This window comes from Micropterus salmoides, unplaced genomic scaffold, assembly GCF_014851395.1.
Source record: "Micropterus salmoides isolate LMB-PRFRI ecotype aquatic unplaced genomic scaffold, ASM1485139v1 Ms_hic_scaffold_14, whole genome shotgun sequence".
Lineage (NCBI taxonomy): Eukaryota > Metazoa > Chordata > Actinopteri > Centrarchiformes > Centrarchidae > Micropterus > Micropterus salmoides.
Genome location: NW_024040485.1, coordinates 18379904 through 18403339, shown reverse-complemented (window position 1 = coordinate 18403339; position 23436 = coordinate 18379904). Strand labels below are relative to the sequence as shown.

Here is a 23436-nt window from a genome sequence, read left to right as displayed (position 1 = left end):
TTAATTTTGGTGGACTTTTGCTGGACAGAATCAGAAAGAAAACGCTTCTTTCTAGACTCAATACTGTAACAATCACATCATCAGCCAGGGCAGAGGAGGAAGACATTTCTCTGCTGACAGTAGCCTCGATAGCCATGGGAATACAATGCTGCTACAACAAATGTTATGCTTTGAGCAGGGGTTACAGAACATATTCCTTTGCTGTACTGGTGTTTGCTGTACTGGAGATTATTATTATTATTATTATGGGAATCGTTACTGCTCTTCCCACTCAAATAAATATTCAACAAGTTCAGGCTAAACACTGGTGCTTGTCTAATGGCATTTTGTGAAGCACACTGCACGAAAGCCCGAACTGTACTAGAAACTAGACGAGACAGATTAAGTGAGAGTGGGTTCATCAAAAAAGTAAATATCTCCTAATTACACAGCAACTCTTGGAATGCACTCAACCTCATAAACTGGAATATTACAGCTATTGTTGTTATTATTATATACTTTATGCAAGTCCAATAAAGGGTGCCATTATTGTTATACTCGTTAAACCACTTAAGACTCATTGTCATGGGCGACTCAACTCCACTAAGAAACACATCATTAATTTGAGTTTTCCTGGAACTCTTTGGAGTGGGATGATTTTATGCCACATAGTGCATCCTCACCCCAAGTTTGAGAAAACGAGGTTCTACTACTACTGTTACCTCAAGTCTATCCGTTCTCAGCAGTTTCTGGGCTGCAGCAGCCGCAGAGTTGGGGACTTGGCTGACAGTGTGGCTGGAGGCCATGAGGACGGGGGTGCTGGGCATGATCTCTTGTGGCATCAGGCCTGGTGACACAGGGCTCAGGTAGGGATTAAAGGCCGCAGCTGCAGCTGCTGCACTGGCGTTGGTGGCCAGACCTGGCGTCATTGAGAACATGGGCTGGAAGAGAGCAAAATAAAAGTGGAGGAATGAAATGACTGTGGAAAAAATGTACACACAAACCAGGAGAAAGAGAGGGACTGATAGAAAGACAAATCAAAAGACTGAAAGAACCACGCAGAAGGAGAAGGAGTTGTATATGTGTAAGCTTTTACTTGCATGTAGTCTCACCATGTGGAGTAGCTGTGGTATGTTCATACGTGTGTGTCCCCTCACCATAGGTGGTAGCTGGGTGCCAGGCATCATAGCATTGGCGAGCTGCATCTGCTGGGCCAGCATGGCCATGTTCTTCTGCTGGATCAGGTTGTTCCTGCCATTGATCTCAAGCTGGGTCTTTAGGTGGGGAGGAGGGTGCAGGTACTTGCAGTTCTCCCTGGAACAACGGCCCTGAAGGAGTTATGGAAAAGTGACAAAATGGAGCAACAGTCAGAATAATACATACTGTAAGCTGGACCACATTCACATTGGAAATATGGTATCCATACTATTTATGGATAAGTATTCTATATGTTGAAACAACCAGGGTAAAGGTTTTGTGCGAGTATCTTGAACACCGAACTTCATTGGCTGGTGTTGTTTGTGAGTTGGTGAAGTTTACCTGCAATCTGTCAAACATTTAGCAGGTTTTTACTGTTTAACGCCATGCTAGTGGCATGATTTTGTGAATGGTAATGTTGGTCTGTCAGTGGAGCCAACACTTTGGTCCAGCCTGAAATGTCTCAACAACTATAATATGGATTGGTACAACATTTTGTACAAACACCCATGGTTCTAAGACAATGACTTTTATGACCTGACTTTTCCTCTGCCACCACCACAGATTTGACACAGAGTTGATGTCTATTGAACAGAGTGCTATTACATTTTCATTTTTATTTAACCTTTTCATCTAGTACTTGACATATGAAATACCTGGAAAAACTCATGACATTCTCATTAGCTTCAGCTGTACTTTGTGTTTAGTGCTCATTAGCAAATGTTAGCACGCTAACATGCTTAACTAAGATGGTGAGCATGTAGAGATACTTGCTAAACATCCGCATGTTACCTTTGTGATTATGATGTTGCCATGCTGATATTAGCATTTAGCTCAAAGCAATATTGTGCCTCACAGGGCTGCTAGCATGGCTGTACTGGCACTCCAAGGTCTATGTCATGCAGACTAATTAAAATAGTATTTTGAGCATTAACAAATCACACAGTCCTGTGTGAATATGGCAGAAGAGAACATCATCTCAAAGAGTGGGATTATACTCCCAATAAAAGCATGCTACCTTGTATCTGGCTCAATGTCAGACACTCAAATTAACATTAGGTCTGGGCTGAGTCTAGCACTAATTGTTAACAACTTGCTATTTCTGTCAGTTCCAGCAGGGCAATGTGTACGTGTGTATGTGTGTGTGTGTGCAAGCCCCAGGAGGCCATGACTGACACTGTGATGCTGCTCTCCAGACGTCCAGCTTAGCTACATGTCCAACTAACACTATAAATACTGTCCACTCATATGATCCCAATATATTGTATCAACAGTCATCCGGAGGTCACGCTTCAAAGTCTTCGAATAATTATCTAAGACAGGGATCCTTTTTGCTGCCTGCTCTGTATCCAATTATACATTCAGTCAGGAGAGGAGGAGTCTAGGAAGAAGTCTGACACACATGCACATTCCCATTCAAGCGAGAATGTATACACATTAACGCATGCATGTAGGGTCGTGTTCGTATAACAGGTGGCAGATACACGTCACACAAACATAGGCCCAACACACACACAAACACGTCTACCGTTTAGGAAAGACGTGTATTTACTTTCAGCTCAGTGGCACAGCTGAGCTGACTGTGGCAGCTTGTGCTTTCCCTTGCTGACAGAGATGTCCCCTTGGGATTCATCTTTATTCCCTGTCATGACTTCATTCCCCTTTGCCATCTCCTTCACTTTCGCTGACACTGGAGGACCAGACAGGTGCGAGGGGGAGGGGGTTAAGGAGCAGAGAGGGGAGCACTAAAAAGGCAGGGGGGCCTCTTAAAGATATTTTGTTGTGTCCACTTGTCTGAAGTTTGCTATCTCAAGTTCTCATTGGATCTCTTTTTAAAATTATTTCAGGCAGGTGACAGCAATGCAGAGTCCATTAATTACAGAGGCCTCTATTCTGTGCCCCTGTTACCTTTCCTGCTGCCTCAATAACAGAAGGGAGAACATGGACGAAGAGTCTGTCAGTGGTCTGTTTCCATGTGAAATCTTGGGTATTGAGCTAACTGACAGATAATTTTACCTATCAGGATATCTTTGTGTCTCCTTATTTTTAAATCCTTGTGGAGATCTATATTCTAGTTGAGTTTTTTAAGTTGTTAAAGATGTCTGGGCTAAAATATTGTACATGAAAATGTGCATAAGGTAGAGACAAAAGCACAGATATACACATAAAGGTACAGCCATAAATAATATAATAATGGCATATCTGGAAATAATAACCACTCATTGTGTGCATGATACACCTTCAGTGAATCAAATATACAAGCAATATGTCATAGTTTTGAATAGTATGAAATAAAATGTGTTTTCTATAACTTTGAATCCATTTCAAAGGGGAATTTAGGCAATGTTAACTGATTAAAGGGAAATTCAAAAGAGGCTAACTTTCCATGCCGAAGTGAAGACACAAGAATGACCAGGTTGTGTGTACATGTGTGTGTGTGTGTGTGCGTGCGTGTGTGGTGGGGTGAAGTGTGCGAGTGTGTTGTGCAAGTGTATGGGACGAGAGGCGCTGAAAGATGGTTCTAATAGCACTCATCCAGAGAGTGACAATGGCATGCAGCAAAGGGGGGGCAAGAGAGTGCAGAGCGATAGTGTATGTTTGTGTTACGTGAGTTTGAATGTGTGTGCAGAAGGGGTTACCAGAGGCATGAAGGATCGTGTTGCGTTCACCCCATATGACCCTGTCTGTCGACCACTAGATTCACAAGTGCAGCAGTGTGCATGTAGGTGTGTGTTATGGTGGGGAGGGTGATGTTTGAAAACGTGGCTATGACTACGTTTGCCGAATCAACCAACACCGGCAGCCATTTTGAATAAAAGATCAAGTCCCTGAAGAGGAAACGTCAGGTTTCATGAGTGGACGGGGAGAGAGAGAGAGAGTCATAGTGACTTTAGAACGAGAGCTGGGCTGCGTCAGGGAAATTTTAGAATTTGCAGAAGAGGTGATTAGTGTGGGCCATCACATGCAGGGAGGAGAGAGAGAGAAATGGAGATGCAGACAGAGGGGAGTAGGAGGAGGAGGAGGAGGAGGAGGAGGAAGACGTCACCTCTCTCACATCATGTTTGTGGCTGTTATTGTGACATCAGCGGCCTTGAGGAGCAGCCAGAGACGGTGTCCACGGCAACAGAGCAGCCAGACACTCCTGCTCTAACAACACAGTAATTCCTGGATTCTTCCCAATCGCTGGAAGATACAGGAACTCAGCAAAGAAAACACTACAGATGCTATGAAGAGGAGAGGGCATCCAATTACAACCCCTCTCTGTCCTGTGCCCTGGCCTTTTTTTGTGTGTCTGTGCTGCTTATACAACCATCATGAAAAAGCTTTTTTTCTCACTCCATATGAATGATAAAGATATCATCTTTAACATTTCTTATCGCTGATGGGCTCTTTCGTCTCCATTGAAGGATTCAAAACTGGAGCAGAGAATTCTATTATCTCATTATAACAACACAGTTTAGGTTAGGTAAGGTAATTATGCAAAATAAAAAATTGGATGTGCTATGGAGTTCCATAGAAGGCTTCAAATCCCATTTTTCATGGCACAGTGAGAAAATACCTGATGAGAATGTGATTAGTGAATAAAATGATTTGTCACTGCTCTGTGCATACGACAGAAGTGATCAAATAGCTTCAGAATGATTCATTCACATCATTAGTTGTTAGTGCAGGTTGACGAGCAGAGTTGTAAGTTGCTGCTCTAAGATATTATAGCAAGAATATTATGACAATAAATGCTGGCCATATTGTTTTATCAAGGGCCAGGACTTCAAAATGATAAAATTGAAAGATACAGTAATATTAAATGAATAATTCTAAGAAATTGTTGATAAATAAAATGTCCAAATTGCAATCACAACTAAAGAAGTCATTGGTAACTGTCTTAAACTACAGTACAATACATATTACTGAATAAATACAGTAAGTAAATATGCAATTGTTTTGTTGTTTCATTTTGTAAAATATTTTATTTAGTATTTGCTTTTTATTATTACTTTAGATAAAATTATTGTAAAACATAACTTACTGTAACTATTATTGAACTGACTATTAGAGCTATATTTTGAACTTCTGTTTTCTGATTATTTTCTTTTAATTAGCTTCTACTTTACACAGTGGCAGCTACTTATTACAATTCAGGTTCAGAAACAGTTTATGCAAGTCCAATAAAAAAAATGGTGCTGTTATTCTTAAGCTTGATAAACCACTTGATCATAAAACCATTAATGATGAAGCTAATCTATTACCAAGCCCAGTTTCTTTTAAAATACAATAGGATATTATGTTGCTATAATGCCAACTCCAATGCAAAGTGATCCTTGTTTTTCTCCACATGTTCCTGCTGTCTTGAACGTTCAGTTTCAGTGTTTTGTCTTAATAGTGAGGGTCTGTTTCTCTTGGTGAGATCAGACTTGCCACACTCCAGGCCAAACAATAATCCCACTGGCTACCGTGCAATCTCATTGATGATAAATTATAAAAACATGTCCCACCCTGATCTCTCTCTTTTCTATCACTTTTTTTACCCATAGACACACACACACACACACACACACACACACACCATGCTTTTGTGACTGTGTGGGATTTAAACAAACAATGAACCAATGTATAAAGAATGCTGGGTGGGGCGGCGTCCCATCCCTTTGAGGATAAGAGATGAAGCATGCAGCAAGATGTATTAATGCGCATGTGTGTACGAGAGAGGAAGAGTGAAACAGTGGAAAGGTGAAGAAAAACTGACTTCTACTTAAGGGTTAGAGTAAAATATATCCAAAAACCAGTGTTTACCTACCTTTTTGACTTGCAAGCCCTCATTACTGTTCATTTATGAAGCTCTGAATTGTTTACCTGACCTCTCAGGTAAACCTGACCTCTCAGGTTTACTGGGACAAAGCAAAACATGCAGAAGCAGCGTCCAGTTTCTAGAAACTCTTACTGCCTTTAAATTAAATTAAAATTGGGACTGATCTTCTATTTTAATTTTACTGTAAGTTGTATTTTAATGTGTCTTAATATACCACCTGTTGCTGAAAACTGCTACATTACTTGGGATCCCTTCATTCATCATTGTAACATATCAATTCAAATTTAAAAACTCATTCAAATCCTTTTTGTTACACCAAAGAGCATTAAATTAACTGTGAAGTTACTTTATTTCTGTTTTATATCACTAATTTGAAGCATCATCTATCAATATATATGTATGCTGTCATAATGCCTATAATATCTCATCTCATTTACTTTCCTTCTTAGCTTTGATGCTGCAGTGCTGTGGTGTGATGTTATGGTGCGAAACTCAGCCATGTTTGGTTCTGATGTGACTCTACACTGTTCTCTGCCCTACGTCCCAATTATTTCTGTCTAAACATACGCAGAGATGAAAGTCCTTTCTCCACACACACACGCACACACACACACACACACACACACACACACGCACACACACAGTGAATGAAGCTTTGTTTTGCTGGAGAGCAGCGGAGACTCAAAGGGCCAGGGCCCAGTGGTTGGTCTCTTTGTCTACTGTGCACTCAAATATGGCATGAAGTATAAAACCTCAGTCAATATACTGGCTATGTGCAGATCATCTTACATGGCATGCAAAGTGGAATTTCCTGAAAGTCAGTGAAGTAGCGTGCACATTACTGGCAACAAAGCATACCAAAAACTAAGAATATTCAGACATGGTGGTGTGCTCTTAATTTTGGTGCATTTGCACGCATTTAGCTAAAAAAAAAAAAAAGCAATCTGAAATTCACAATCAATAATACCCTTTTACAGTAAAGTACAATTGATTTTCTTTTTGTTTTTAGCCACTCAATTAGGCATTAAGTTAGCAGTAAAGTTTTGGAAGACAGTGAAGAAGACATTAGAGATCTAAGCAGTGTTGTATGATGCAGGGTCGTCTTCTGGCCGTGGCTTGCTTTTCTATATCAGACCATAAACACACACTCATACCCTTGTGATTATGTCTCTATCTCCCTGCTGGGACTCAATGTAAAGACTGATCCATGCTGCAAAGCTTAGTGGACAGGGAGTTGATGTGACCAGTGGAGCTTGTGGCGATATGGAGGAGGGAGGGAGTGTTACTCTATGATAATAGTTGCAATATGCCCCCGGTGACGCATTACCACCCTCACAAAACAACAGAGAAAAGGATTACAAGTCGGAGTGGAGCTACAACACAGACCACACAGAGAGCAATAAGGTTAGCCAGATAAATACAACATGTTAGTGTGGATGGAAAATGTGAGTGGCTTTTTAGGAAAACATTTAAAGAAGTGCTGTGCAAATTGTAGATGACAGTAGGTAGACACATATGCATTCGACACAGTTGCAGGCACACAAAGCCTAACTTATACACACACACACACACGTGCACGCGCAGCAATGAGTTATTCACACTTGAGATGGTGTTGGTTCTCAGAAATGCCTCAGGTCAGATGTCACGTACACAGGAGATCTGATTCCAAACTTAGATCTCTCTGTCCTCTCTCCTGCTATCTCTCTCTATCTCTTTTCACACAAACACACTTTCATGTGACGTTAGATAAAGCAAAGTTTCTGCACAGTCTCTGATGGGCGCAGTGCTGCTTCTTCTCCTGCAAGGGCTAACAAGGTTAGGGCTGTACTTTTCATTATCAGTAATAACAGAGCAATCACGCAGGTATCGATTTGAGCCGAAGCACTTTATGAAAGCCATCCAGTACTTGCAGTGTGAGTGCGTGAGGCAACCCGGGAGCGTTCATTTAATCATCTCCATGCTCCGCTTTCCAGTGGGAAAGTGAAAGACGAGTCATTGCGCAGAAATCACAAGGTCCAGGTGGCAGTGAGGCGTCAATAACAACGCTGTTTCTGAAATGACTGAGGTACTCTTTTCTCAATGTTTGTAGGCCTCATGGACTGAGGATCAAAGGCAGCCATTTATCTTAATCAACCATTTCAAAACTTAAAAGACCAATAATCTAGTGACATGTGATACTAATTGTTAGACTTTGCTTCTAGTACCTCAGACGTTTCATTGAAGAACATCATCAATAGCAAATAATATAGAGGAATATAAAATCACTACAGATGCATGCTTTAAGGCGAGGATTAGACTACCATAACAGTCCTGAATATCAGTAAAGATCACATGAACTTTATCAGTCAGATAGGAAAAAAGGAGAAAGAAGGGAAAGTGATCCTATAAGGCAGTAACACAGGCACACCAAAAGAAAAATCTTGACTAAGATTAAAAAAAAGAACTATATGCCTTCCCCATCTTTCTTTCATCTATCTTTCCATCTCTTTCCATCCTTGTTTCTACCTCTTCAGAGTGTCAGCTTTGCGATGCATCTTAAAACTTCAAAAGCTGAAATAAAAGTGTAGAGGTATGTACCTACTACTGCTTTTTCTCTTTTATAAACCTTTCATGGATGCCCTCCCTTTCTAACCCTCGCCACTATCTGCACGGGGTTCATTTCCTTATCAGTTTTGTGACCTGGATTGTAAAAACATAGGAAAAGTCCCTTCCATCAATGGCCAGGTAATAACCACCGGGCAGATGATTAATTTGGTCTGCGGCTCTAACAGATTTAATCTGGCATGTATTATGCTAATCTGATCTCACAGACTGTAATCCTATCCATAGCTCTAATCCCACTGTCAACTGGCCTAATCCTGTTTCTGCATGCAATTATCTCCTTCAGACTTGGCACTAGCACAAGCAGCATGCTTACACTCTCTTCCTCTCTCTCTCTCTCTTATTGCAGTTTAAGAAGTGATTCACCAAACCACTTCTATCTTGAAAAGTAAGAAAAAAACAGTGGAAGTTGGATGTTTCAATTTGTTTCTGAGGCTATTTTACTTGTGTCACTAAATCTGTACAGATGTTGGAGGAAGTTAAAATAATAAGTAATTCTTATTAATCTTATTCTTTTCTACTCTGTGAGGGCTGCTTGCAAGTTTTATAACAACATAAATGTATTCTATTTGCAGATGTCTATAAATAAATAGTCTGTCTCCTACATAACTGAACTGAGAGTACTTACAGTAACGAATGATATTTAACCAGATATTCACCTATCAAATCAGCCCAGTCCAGTGCAGAAGTCCAGACCTTTTCACTGGCAATAGTGTAAATAATCTAGAATAACATTTAGAAAGTAAGCCGGCATGAAAAAAAAAATGAATAAAGACTTACTGCTAGTGAGATAAATTATATTGCTACATTTAGGAAAGCAGTGCAATTAATGCTAATGCAAATTCTGCTAGTAGTATGATATATAAAGCAATGTGTCTAAGTAATAGAAAATGTAGAGGGTGCAGTGCAGTATAAGGCAGTGTAAACAGCAGTAGGTCTGGTAACATAAAACCAATCAGGACTAAAACGAATTGGACCTCTCGTGGTGCCACTGTTTCAGGTCAAAAAACAAGGACACACGATGCCAAGCCAAAATATTGACATCATTTGTGAGGATGATGTGTTTCCTTCTTGTTTGAGTTTTAGCTCGATGTCTCATGACTTGATTGAGTTTTAGCTCAATGTCACATAATAGAGCTTTATAAAAGTGCATTTTAAGGTCAGGGTCCATGAGGCCTTTCGTGATACAGGTGCTGTATACTACAAAGAGCACTGAGAAGAAACAGGAACACTGAATGAGAGAAAAAGAGAAAGTAATAAAACCAATGCTGTACGTTTGACAGGCCCAGACACTGTCATTCTGATCAGGAATGCACTTCACACAATCTGTTTTTACAGAAAAAGCAATTGAGCAAGGGAAAAGCAGATGGACAGCCGTCAACTCTGTTCTTTCTTGTTGGCTCACATTCACGTGTTTTTCACAACTGCCACCAGCAGGCATCTCACCATGTATCTTATCTTTCATATTTTGGCATCAACATAGAGATAAGGGGCAGGGTAAACTTCACTGATGGACCTAACAGCTGGCGAGAGGGAGGAGCAGCATGAAAAGGTGTTGAAAGAGTTGAGTCTAAGTGAGTAGCTGTGCCCTCAAGCTCCTCTCTCACCTGTCTAATGGCAAGATAATGGCTGAGCTAACTGACTTAGTGAACCTTAGAGGGAGAGATGAATATAGGTTATTTAGGAAAGCCAGATCAGTTATAAAGATGCAGGAACGTTGAAATTAAAACTGTTTTACCCCTTATCAACCCCTCCCCCTCTTAAATAGCTCTTAAAGTTATAATCCGTATGCCTTCCATGAAATCAAACCCCAGTTTCGATTTATGGTCAACACTTTTTCTGCAATAGCAACAAAATGCATTCACAGTAATTCAGTAATTGTCTCTCTATATAGTAGTTTTTATTAGCAGTGGCGGAGTCCCCCATTATTGTGCTGGATTGAGGTACCTAAGCACAAGGGATTCACAGGAAAACGATGCATGCATGTAATCCAGGAAACATGATGTGTTTGTCATCACAGTAAGCGCTGACCACGAACAAGACAACGGACAGTTTCCTCATTTTTCTTCTGTTAAAACAATGTCAGTTTGTTTGGCTGAATGGTAAACTGTTACATCATCTTCTGTTCAAGTAGCTGCTCAGCAAGTGTTTGCTGTAGTATTTAACTGCACTTGCTGCTTCCATCATTTCCGTGGTTGTCGCCAAATCAACCACAACTGAAATTGTAAAAGGTTGGGAAACTCGTCTAATTCCACACTGTCTGACAGTATCATATACTGTATATATATAAATAAGACGCCATCCACCATTGTGTCCCTGAGCAAGACACTAAACCCCTAGTTGCTCCAGAGGCGTGCAACCTCTGACATGTATAGCAATTGTAAGTCGTTTGGATAAAAGCGTCAGATAAATAAATAAATATATATATATATATATATATATATATATATTCTGTGGTGTATTTGGTATTATCGAAAACTTTCGGATCTCCACCTTTTGCGGTTTGAACAATTTTGGGCTGCATAGGCGTTAAAAGTGCTGAACACAGAAAGGTTTTCAATCTTATGTCTGCGGCCAACCAAAACTTCTAGCTTTAAAATTCTTACATCTAACGTTAAACTGGTATGTATGAAGCTTTCATAAAAATATTTTGAGGGCTGATTCCTTTCTACAGTATGAATTGATATAGCTTTACTTTAAAAGCGTTTAACTAATAAACGCCTGCATAAGATAAACTCCTGGACATAAATCCACTAATGCAAACCACGTGACATCCACAAGACCTGTTAGAATGTATGTGATTATATGAGTTGTAGATTATGTGTATGTAATACTGCACTCCTGGCTTTGATCTGTCAATATTTATTCATTTGTGAGGTAAACAAACCCTCAGGCTATGTGAGGTCTTATGGTATGTCTGTATATGTTAAAGAGAGAGACAAAGAGAGAGAGAGAGAATAGAGAAGTAATCATTGTATCAGTGGTGTTATAAAGGGGCCCAGTGTGATGGAGGGACAGGGACGGCTGACACTGAGAAGAAAAGACAGGCTGTTGTCGCTGATCTTCCGTCACATAAGCACACAGAAAAGACGGACAGTTGCACTGATCTGACAAGGATGCACACACCATGGACTGAACAGACCAAAGAATGTCTCTGTGTATATGTCTGTAAGTGCATGGAGGCCTGGATCAGACTGGTCCAACCACAAATCTCTCTAGCATGAAAGTGAGAAAGACGCAAGAATAAACACCATCAACACCAGCAGTCAAAGACGTAAAAGATATAAATAAAACTCCCTGTAATATGACTGAGCTCTTATCTAGTGACCATTTTAATCAGCTACAAAGAAGACAAACAGACCACACTGTGATATTAACAGTTGCTTTCTAGTAAAAGCTGAATTTTATGGATGACTAAATCCTGGCCACGTTCATTTAAAAAAGGGAAATGTTCATTGTGGATGCACCAACAGATATTCCATTAAAAATCCAATTAGGATGGAGATCCCATGCGTCGACTGCAGAGGAGAGAAACCCATGTGGATCCAGGAAACTGTCTCTGAATTAGGCTATAGCATAGCTGCAGTACGTTGACTGCTTAGATCAGCACAGTGCTACTGAAAACAAACCTTCTCTGATCACAGTAGTGATGAAACCTTCATCCCGAAAACAAATTTGTCTTGGTCAGAGTCAGACATTATAACACAGCACAGCACAGCACAGGTGTCCCATTTCCTTTTCTTCTCAATGTTTCTGTGGGCTTGTGATTTTTGGGTGAAAAGTCAGTGAAGCCAGCAATGTGAAGATCGCATGTCCATGAGTGGCTTTGGATTCCACGAGCCCATCTGCGGCTGTTGCGCAGAATAACTGTGCATTTGGATCTTGTCTGAATGGGACATAGATGTATTTAGACAACATCCAAGGAGGAAATTTGATCTGTGTATGTCAAATACTGCAGACAGTTTAACACATCAGATCATTCCCTCTCAGGTTTATTTATTCTCATGTTCAGTATGGTTTGCAGCATTCAATATGAACATAAGAAAAATTTTTCATTAAATACTGTACAACCAAAAGACATACTGTAATAGGAGACTTTAAAAACAAGCTTTAAACTAGGATAATAAAAAAAAAGTATGCAAAGCTAAATTATTAAAACTAAATTAAACTAAACTGTGCTCTGGTTTTTATTAGTTCATCACAGAAATGACAACTGCGTGGCCATGTGCAGTATCTTTTAAAGTACTGTGCAGCAGTGTCAAATAAACATCAGCCTTTTGAACTCATAACCGTATGAATAGACACACAGAGAGCATGACGTGTTGATTTTACTGCCCAGAGATTGGCTGGATAATTTGTTTAAAATTGGGAAAAAACACTGTCGACTAGCAACGCAGCTAATATTTACCCCACATGTCTGTCTGGCCAACCTTCGCTCAGTATATGTGTGTGTGAGTGTTTAACCTGGCTGTTCCATGTAACCACTGAATATAAATATGCTGTCAAAATATGGTCAGCAAAATGAGAGGAAAGACAGATAGACACAGACAGTGAGAAAGAAAGAGAGAAAGAGAGAGAGACAGTGAGCAATAAATAAGAGGTATTTACCCGCCCTCTGCTCTACAGGAATGTAATCTTGGCTCAGAACAGTGTGGTAACACAAAGAAACCCGCTGCAACAGCACTACTAATACAGATATAACCCGCACACACACACACACACACACACACACTTGGTCTCTTTTCCTCTGAACTCAGACATGATGACAGTGGGTGTGTCATGCTGGCAGGTAGACAGAGTACAAGGTCTATGCTGTGTGCAAGTGAGTGTTTGTGTATCATATTATGTGTAGTATATTGTAGACGGTTACCACTCCTTTTTTATGACATGGGCAGCAGTGTTGGGGGTAAACAAGGACCTGATGCTGGGTTCACACAAGGTCACTGGTGATGTCACACATGCCACACAGTTTTATATTCATTATGTATATATATACATATATATATATATATATTTTATTTATATATATATATATATATAAAATATAATATATGTATGTGTGTGCGCGTGTGTGCGTGTGTGTGCGTGCGTGTGTGTGTGTGTGGGGGGGGGTGTAATGTGAACCAACCATCCTGTCCAGGGATGGGTGTGGCCTGAAGTAAATGAGGCACAAACCAGACTGTGCGGGAAAACAAGTACGAGGAGCTATCAAGTCGGGAGGACAATGAAAACAAGCAACAGAGGAAAGAAAAATGAGTGAAGGAGAAGTGGGCTAGAGTAGGCGTGCATCAAATAAAAGTAGGATGGAAGGACTTGAAATTGGCTCGCAGTTCCCCTCTGTGTGGGTGGACTGGAGCTGCAGTTCATTTACTGTAGTGACTAACCTATATTATTTCAGACTCATTCTAGTATAAACTAATGAGGCAGGCATTAGCTTCTGCAACCTGAGCTGACCATTATACTCCAATCTGATTAGAGTGCTTTAGTGAAGCAAGTAACACAAGTGATTACAACTACTGAAGTTTAAAAGTAGGTTACTTCCTAAACATATCATGTGCACTGTTTTTTTTGTCAGATACCATATGTCAGATATCGCATCGCACTTTTCCACCTGTCTCATCAGTTGTATTAGAGCAGTTCTAAATATTTAGCTGTAAGTATGAATCTTTTATACAGATTTAGAATCAGCATATCTTTCCTAACCTGTCTGCTCAGTGGTTAATTATTAATAGACAAAGTTAAAAAGCTGACTTTAAATCAGGGAGTTCTGGCAGACATTATCCTTCTCCAAATATTTACCCCACTTCAGCATAGCTGAGCTGTCTGTGCTGCACCAACCAGATACACAGGCAACAGAAAGGGCTGTGCTCTGAGGTTAAGGCCAAGTCTAAGGCCAGTGAACACCCCCCCACACACACACACGCATGTATATTGTTAAGTGCATGGATGCTATGCGTGCGCACACACACACACACACACACACACACTCACACACACACACACACACACACACAGACAGACACAGACAGACAGACACACACACACACACACACACACAACCTAGTAAAACCTTAGTTTTATTTCTATGGCCTATATGAAAACGTGGTTCTGATTGATTGTCTTGCTTGGGGGTATATCATCCACATCTGATTACTGCTATTATGATTTCCCCATGAAAAACAGCAATTGAACTCTTGTTTTTGCTATTTCTGGTACAAATATATTCCCTGCTCTAATTCCCTCAGCATGGACTCTTCAAGCGTGGTTTAGTGCAGGACACATGCTTTTTTGTGTATGAGGCTGTCTACGTGTCTACGCATGTATTTAGTATATAGTTTTTCTATGGTGCGCGCACCATGCAAAAAGGAGGCCAGAGAGAGAGAGGAGAGAGAGAGTGGCTGTTGGGGAAATGACTGGGTTTGGGTGTGACCTGCTCAGCTATGCAATGGTGATCATGTGAGACCTGTTCTAATTATACACCTCTCAAGAAGAAGGCCGATCCTTTCTCATGGGCAGAAAGAGTGCGCACATGTGTCCAAGAAGGTGCGGTGTGTGTAAGTGTGTGTGTGTGTGTGTGTGTGTGTGTGTGTATATATGTATATGAGCAATGTGGCTTCATCTAACACAACTAAACTGAAAATTTATTCTATTTCAACAACTCAACCTGTGTGAAAGTGAAGTAGGTTATCCAGCGTGTGGGTTGTGGGTCTATGTGAGAGAAACGTGTCTCTGTGTATGTTTGTTTTATAGGTCTCATCTTTTGGTGTATACATACAACTAATGAATCAACAGCCTTCGCTTCTGATTTCTTCCATCGTCTGTTGCTCTCTCTCTCTTGCTTTCTCCTGCTCTTTCCACTGTGGGTTTTTAGAGACCTGCTCTGTTTTTCATTACCAGTGGAAAAATAGGGCAAAGAGTTAAAAAAAAAGTACCACCCATCTCCATTAATACACAAGTCCTAGTGGAAAATGAACCCAAATCACTAAAATAGGACCCTTGGTTCCTTTAAAAAGCCTCCATATATCTGCCAGCTACTCCTTTCCACTGGCTGAACTTTACCTTAGTGGCAATTTAAATACATGTTCACGCATTGGGACCTTTCTGCCTATAGATAAAAGCTCCACTGTGTTGTCAGCGGATGTCTACATGTGGTCACTATATTGAACTGAGGGGCCCAAGACATTTGTGTTGTTTTGTAGCAGTTACATTGCGGCTGGGAGAACAGTTTGCTAGGTTCTTATTTGTTGATTATTATAACATTTTTTGCACCCAATTAATTTCTGTGATCAGCGAACAGAGCAATATCACTTCAACAAAGTCAGACAGGGACAGAAGGTCAAAACACAGGTTGCAAACAAGCCAAGAATTTAGCCTTATTGCCTACATCTTTATGAGCAGCACATAATCACTCACCGGACAACTATTTTAAGTATGATAAATCAAAGTTGAACCAGGAAGTGGGTCTGTAAACTGCATTGGATGTTTACAGCAGACAGTTTGTGTAAAAATTTTACAGTCTTTGTTTTCCTTTCCCAATAAGTTTTGCTAAGCTGGGCGTTTGTTTGTGGTTCTTGCCCATTCTGACTTCTCTTTAGCAAAGTTGCTGTGTTCCCAGATCTTTCAATTAAATTGGAACGTCTTAGGAGGTTGGGGAGAAAGATGGTGGCAATCTCCACCGAAAGGAATGATGACCTCAACTAAGAAAATACGACTCAAGATGAGATAAACAAGAAAAATTAAATTTAGCTTGTAACACATACACATGCACAGGCGTTAGCATATTGTGAGGAAACTTGGGAAGAGTTCAGCTAGGGCTTGACAATGTTCCTCTGTCCACATCTGGCTATAAACACTGTTCTATGAGTCGACACACGCTGTCCTTATCCTAACCCTGCCCTGCTCACACACTGCCAATGACCACGAGTCACCGATGTCTGCAGGGGCAGAAAACAAACAGAAGTACACAGCCAAACCTGTGTGGGTGTGTGTCAATGCTGGAAACTTTGGGTTGAGGTCCACCCAGCTCTAGAGATCATGTCCTCCGATAAAAAGACAAATTGTGAAAGAGAGAGAGAATGAGAGAAAGGAAAAGAGGTGTTTGCTTTTCTGCTGCTGCCTAAAAATGGAAAATGACTGCATGCACCGCCCCAAATCTGCCCCCAACTTTGCTCTAAAAAACACACACATACATGCATATAGAGATACGCACACACTCACAGACGCCCTCTTACTGCCCCTAGGCCTCTGCACAGGAAGTGGTTTGACTGAGTGAGATCTACATGGTGACAATATCGCCTCGTTCCTCTCTAGCTGTTGAAACGTGTTGCGCTCAGATCATCCATATGAGTCTGTACATGTGACAGCCTATTCATTTGCAATTTCCCCATTCGAAAGCTGGCACACAGCAGTGTTTATCAGTTCCAGAGTGACTGTGCTGACACAGTAAATTCAAGCAACAGTGTTTATGTACAGTGTAATCAGTCAGAAATGCGAATGACTCCTAAATGATTCCTGTTTGAAAGAAAAGGGCAGTCAAAACACCGCCTATCCTAGAAAATTCCACAGTGCAGTGTTACAAACGCCTGACTTCTGCTTCCTGAATCTAAAAAGCTGCAACCCCCCCCCCCCCCCCGTGCTCTTGATCACATGTTGCAGTCACCTGACCAGAAATAGGTGGGACCAAGGAGAGCACATGTCGTGGCCAGATGGTGCGCTCTAGCATGGTGTAGACTGTAGACAACTGCTATTTGTAACTGGTGTTTCCAGTTTGTAACCCCATATATTCCCTCAAACTGCCTCAACTGTCTGAATGTGCTCAGTCTCTTATCTGTGGCCTCTCCGTCTGTCTGAGATCTGACCTCCAGACTTCCTGTCCACCGCCTCTCCTTCCTTACCTTGAGTGAGTCGAAGCAAGCGATGACCCGTCCGTTGTCCACCTGACAGCTCTTGGCCGGATGAGCGAACTTGCACTCCTGGTCAGAGCGCGAGCACGTGCCCCTCTGGAACTCCCTGCATACCTCAAGTGTCAGCCACTTTGTGTCGCGGATATGTGCCATGTTCATCGCCATGGCGACACGCTGGCAAAAAGGTATTCCGAGCTGAAATCTGTTCAAGCGCTAATAAAAGTACCTCTAGTGTTTTAATCCACAACTTTAAGGTCTTTTTTTGTTTGTTTATTTGTTGTTAAAGTCTGTGATATGTGTGTGTAAAGTTGAAATGAAACATTCAAAATAAAGTTCCTATTGATGGTATAGATCCAGAGTGAAATGTTGCAGGACGACGTTATGTTGTGAATGTTATTGGATAACGTTCCTGATCAGACACAGAGTTTATATCCAGGAGATGACTTAGCCTTACACTTGACTTTTCTCCCTCACTGCTGTTTGCTGAACGCTCTCAACATTTGCAAGCCAAGGAGGCAAACAGGCGAACAGACCAAACCCAGAGCCCTCTGGTGAGGTGTGGTGAAGCAGGCAACAAAGGTGATAGTCTGGGTGTCGCCTGCAGGAAGGTTAAGGACACTGAGGGCCGAGTGGAGGCTTAGAGGGTCGAAGGCGAAGGTTAAAGGCAAGGTGGGTGAGATGCTGCGTGGGCCTGGAGTGTGTGTTGGGCTGCTGTTGGAAGGCTGGTAAGGCAGTGGGGCCGTCTGGTGAGAAGAGCTGAGGCTGGAGCCTGGCTGCGAGGAGTGGATGGTGATGGTGATGGACGGACGAGCAGGTCGGAGTGTAGGCTGCGAGGAGGGTGTGGTCACTGTCCTTGTACTCGTGTTACTGTGGCAGCAAGCGAGCGAGGCGGGGGGGGGTGGGCGGGGGTGGAGCTTTAGCTGTAGAAGCAGGTCAAAGCTGCAGCAGACATCAGGGAAGGCACTTCCTCTGGGGAGAGAGAGAGATAAAAAGGAGGGAAAGACAGAATGAAAGATTAGTCTGATGATACGAATCCAAAGAAAACTTTCCGGTTTATTTATCATTCATAGGAAGTTCTGACTGGCAGTATTTTTTTAAAGTTGTGCCACTGCTAAACTATGCAGCTGTGGGAATGAAGAATATGTAAAAAATGTCAGAAATGCAGAACTGTCAGCTAAAACAAATAAAACTTTCACCCACCCCATGCTCTAAACACACATGGTGCACACGCGCTCATCACACCACACCACGCCACACACACACAAATGCACAAAGCAGCCATTCACAACTTTCAACCTCTTCTGGTCAACGCAGGAAAATCAGATCAAATCCTGTATCACTTACAGTCGAGTACAGCAAAGCCGGCCATTGCAAATGTGTTTAGAGGTGAAAGAAAGGAAGAGAGTGAAAGCAGAGGGAAGTTGAGGCAGGGCATGAGGGAGAAGAGGTTAGTCATTTCCCTTCTTGCGAAGCGGTGTGAGAGTTGGGACCAATGAGAGCTACCAGAGTTGCAGCAACATTCTGGGCTGAGCGCCAGGTGAGAGCAGGGGGAGGAGCAAAGAGGAGGCTGACCTGCCTGCTGCTAGAGGGAGACAGAAAGAGAGAGACAGGCTGAACTGTCTCTGCTCACTATTTCTGTGACTACCTGATTTCTCGCAAACAGATGAGGAATTTCTTTCAAACAAACAACCTTTCATGAAAGATCCTAGATAATATTATTTTCCATGAAGTCAAGCATTTCTAAATAAAAAAGCACCATTGACGATCTCACACAGATTTGAACGTGTGACAATATCATGTTTATTATTTCACTCATAAACCAAATTTCCCCAGACATCATGGGTTGCGGAGTGTTTTTTGCTCAGAGTTGTGCCAATGTTGCCAGTGGTTTCTATTTTTGGTGTATTCATTGTACAGAGGTTTGCTCAGGGAATTTGAATGACTGGGCTCCCGGGGGCCCATTCTGCTCTTATCGCAGAGGCAGAGTAACTCACCACACCCTGAGTGAAGAAATCACCTTTCCCACAATGAGCATATGTACCTTCAGCTGTGCTTCGAACCGCTGTTAAAATCATGACACTGCAACACGCTACATCAGAGCCCTGCAGCAGCACAGCCCAAGTCACGATGACCCAGCAATGTGGATCAATATTACAGAGAAAGAGACTGTAGTAGAAAGAAGGAACCGCTTAGTTTTACCTTGGGTGACCCCTACGATAGCAAAAGTAACATTACTGCTAGAAATGACCTTTGGAATGCAAACATAATCATAACAAAAACGCTACAGCTGCCCTACCCCCACCATACACATGAACACACAAACACAGCAAATTATCTCCCATATCATGCAGATCGTGTTTAGAGGGGACACTAAAACTTAAAAAAATAAAAATATATATATACATATACACAAACAGAAAAGATAAATCACCTCACTGCTCAATATTTTCAAATGACAGATAATGACATTTTAGTAAATTCTGCTATTTTTTGTAATTTATAAGCAGTAATATATCCTTGTCAGTTTTATAGTCATTTCATGCCAAAAAACATTTTGACTATGAGAGACTGCATTTGCTTTGGAATGAAACTGGTCCAACATGGCGGTATTGTGTTTACATTACTAAGGGCATGTTTCTATTCTCATTCATGTGAAAATGTCAAGTCTAATCTTCCTGTGTAACCCTGTATACCCTAGGACCTGTGTGCTTAATATCACATAATGTTGATGCGACATGTATTTATTGCTACAGCTCATAGTCTGATAGGGGTGATGGCAACACCCTTTTACGGTCTGAATATCCATTGCAATAAGTTGAGTTCAGGTGAGCAAGGATCATCTCTGAACTCTTCAGACTGAACTCAAGCCACAGCTGGACTTGGACTAATGAGGTGGAATAGAGACACCTATTATCTATTTTTTGAAACTGAAGGCGCCAGGGGCTGTCTTCAATCAAATGAGAGAATGTGATGACTTGATGCATGAGAAGCTGACGCCCCCTGCGTTCTGTCTGGCTGCCTAATCTGTTTCTATGGTTTCTATTAGAGTCAGATGAGCACATATCTCTGAGTGAGAGACGATGGAAGTATGGTGCAAGACAGTGCCAGAATGATAATGAGTGCTCGTTATGATCCATCATGTCTGGACATGGCCGTCCTTCTCCTATTGATTTCTTCATCTCTTTGGTCTTTCTTGTCAGTATGCCACTCCCTCTATCTAATTCCACTTTAACTGTGCTTTTTGTCTCCAAGGCATCCATTCAAATAGATGGCTGTTTAATATGATCTACTTCTCACCGAAAGTATGCTGTATTAGCAAGTGGATCCTACTCTACTTTGGTCTTCCTGCTCTTTCCACCCTCCTCAACTCCACCATGCCTCTGCCTTTGTGCCCTCAATGTGACTGTCTGGCCTGCGTTCTCTTCCAGCATCCTCAGCAGCACTCCCTCAGACTCCAAGGTCTTACAAGCTGGTGCAAGGTCAACAACACTGGAGGAAGGGAAGAGGGCTAAAGAGAGAGCGAGTGAGAGAGAATGTGTGCCTCCTATCACCCATTAGGACACGTGGTAGAAACATTATAGGGCTACAAAAAGAGGAAGTGTGTCTTCAATATCAGCACATCATCATCAGCTTATGGTCATGTGACACCAACATGTGCCTCAATGGCGCTAATAATTTCTGACATGAAAAGCAAGCCTGCCCGTCTTTTACTTTCTGTTGCTTATGAGTCACAAAACAAATCTGTTCTCATCGAGTCGAAGAGGCTGTCGAAATCCACTCTTCACCTCCACCGAAAGCGCAAACTATGCATAAAACCTGCCAGTGATTTGCATGGTGGGCTGTGATGGATGGCACTCAGACATTATGAGGTTGTCTTGAATACAGAGAGTTGTAGCTATTAAGGCATGTCTTAACTGATCGAAAAGTAATCAAAGCAACATGATCGCTGCTAATCTGGGCTGGTTCTGAAGTTGTCACTGTGACTAACTGCTAGAGACAACAAGAAGGAGGGTGTGGTTCACAGTTATGGTAAGACTTCCTGAAAAAATGACTGAGTGGCACATAGTAGTCTTGTTTAGCATAGCTTAACACCACAGGTCATGAGTTACTGGAGGCTCTATTCAGCATAATCACATAAGAAATAATACACTGGGATTAACTGGTGCAGTATGAGTGGAGATTAAACAACAGATATGCTACTTGTTATATTGCAGCATCTGCTATGGCAACCTAACTAAAAAACCATTGACCATTGACTGCAGAGAAAGAGGCGTTGGTATCTTTTGGTTTGCTGCTGTTCTGTAAAAGGAGTGGTTTCAGCATATTGACAGAGGTGGAGTCAGGGTGACAGTGTGCTGAGACAGGTCATCACAGTGGAGGACGCTGGAGGAAATGCACCCCAGGCCTCGCTGCTGTTGCGCCATGTGCTCAGAACATAGCATGTCAATACTGCCCTCACTGACCTTTATGTAGACACATACACACGTGAGCATGCTCTTCTCTCTGGCTCTTGATCTTTTACGTACTGACACACACATACCGAGAGGCTGAGGGCTGCTACTCTATCCACCATAGCCCTGCTACACCACATGCATCCCTGAGTAAACTGCATTTTCTTTGAGGATGGGACCATTCATGTTGGTTGATAGATCACACCCAGTAAGGTCTGCAGGGCTAGGGCAACAGCACATTGCATTAAAAGGAAATGATGAGTATACTATTTATTTAACATTGGTTTGTTATGAATAGAGGTTATTGATGAAAAGAGCTCACATGGACATATTGCAAACGCAAAATCACCGCCATTTCTTTTTTGAGTATCACCATATCGTCATCAGCATGAAATCATCATCTCCTCTACTACTCTAACTATTAGTTTAACTGGCTTATTTGTCATCGGATTAAATAACATGGCTCTGAAAGTGAGTCTTAGGCTAGGAACGCACAACAAACAATGCCCATTGATTCCTCCAAGAGCAAACCTCTGGAGACAATTAGATCTCTTGTTTAGCATACATGGACAGAGCTCTGCACACACACACACACTGACAAGACACACAAAACCTATTCAAACACACAAACCTCTATGTGTCTTGACACAGAGTATTCTTAAGCTATGGTGAATATGTGACTGTATGCAACACTGCATCTTTGTGTGTGTGTGTGTGTGTGTGTGTGTAAGGATGTGGTGATGTCAACGGACAATGAGGATAATGGCTGGCCTTATGGTTTGATAAGTGGGTCATTGGCTCGCATTTATGTTGTCTGTGTCAATGTGGTGAGACATGGTCAGACTGCTTAAATGAGATGAGAAACAGCACATGCGCAAAGGGCTGAATGGTTTGATTTGACTATTAAAATGTTGTGAAGCACATGCTAACACCTTAGCAGTTACTATTATATCTTGGGTGGTGTTCATGCCTCCAGCAGAGTTTAGAGATGTGTAAAATACCTTACTAACAAACTGTTTATTAGGTGGAAAAATCGATACAGCATAGTATCGCGATAATTTCCGTGGCAATATTGTATCGATACACCGGGGTCAAGTATCAGTCTTTTATTATATAAATTGTACATGAGAATTTTACTTTTTGGTACTATAATAATAAAGAGTAATAATAATAATTGCAGTCCAATAGAAAAAGAGTTTTTCTTTTGGGACACAATTTGAAGTTGGAAAAAAGGTAATAAATTGCAATATATCGCAATATTTTTAAAATCGCACTGATCTCATATCATGACATAAGTATCATGATAATATCGTATCGTGGGGCCTCTGGTGATTCCCACCCGTACTGTTTATGATCTTTAACCCCTTCTATTTGCACCCATTTGTCTATATACAGGTACTGCATAACCTAGTGGTTATTCATAGGACAAAGACATTAACAGACATAAACATATACAGTAGGCCAATTAAAAAAACACTATATTTTTGATATAATTGTG

General features: G+C 41.4%; 1 protein-coding gene across 22 annotated transcripts in view; it reads right to left on the bottom strand.

The window, feature by feature from the left end:
* LOC119902170 (muscleblind-like protein 1) overlaps positions 1 to 23436 on the bottom strand; it is a 41016-nt gene that overhangs the window by 10061 nt on the left and 7519 nt on the right. For 11 of the 22 annotated variants that reach the window (XM_038718155.1, XM_038718156.1, XM_038718154.1 and 8 more), the window contains exons 2-4: positions 17479 to 18456; positions 1092 to 1307; positions 702 to 920 (exon numbers count right to left, since the gene is read on the bottom strand). In XM_038718155.1, coding sequence (XP_038574083.1) covers positions 702 to 920; positions 1092 to 1307; positions 17479 to 17652 — 609 coding nt within the window. In that variant the 5' untranslated portion in view covers positions 17653 to 18456. Of the gene's footprint in view, positions 1 to 701; positions 921 to 1091; positions 1308 to 17478; positions 18457 to 18831; positions 18971 to 23436 lie in introns of those variants that run through there. The other 11 variants (XM_038718168.1, XM_038718165.1, XM_038718172.1 and 8 more) reach the window with 5 other exon arrangements.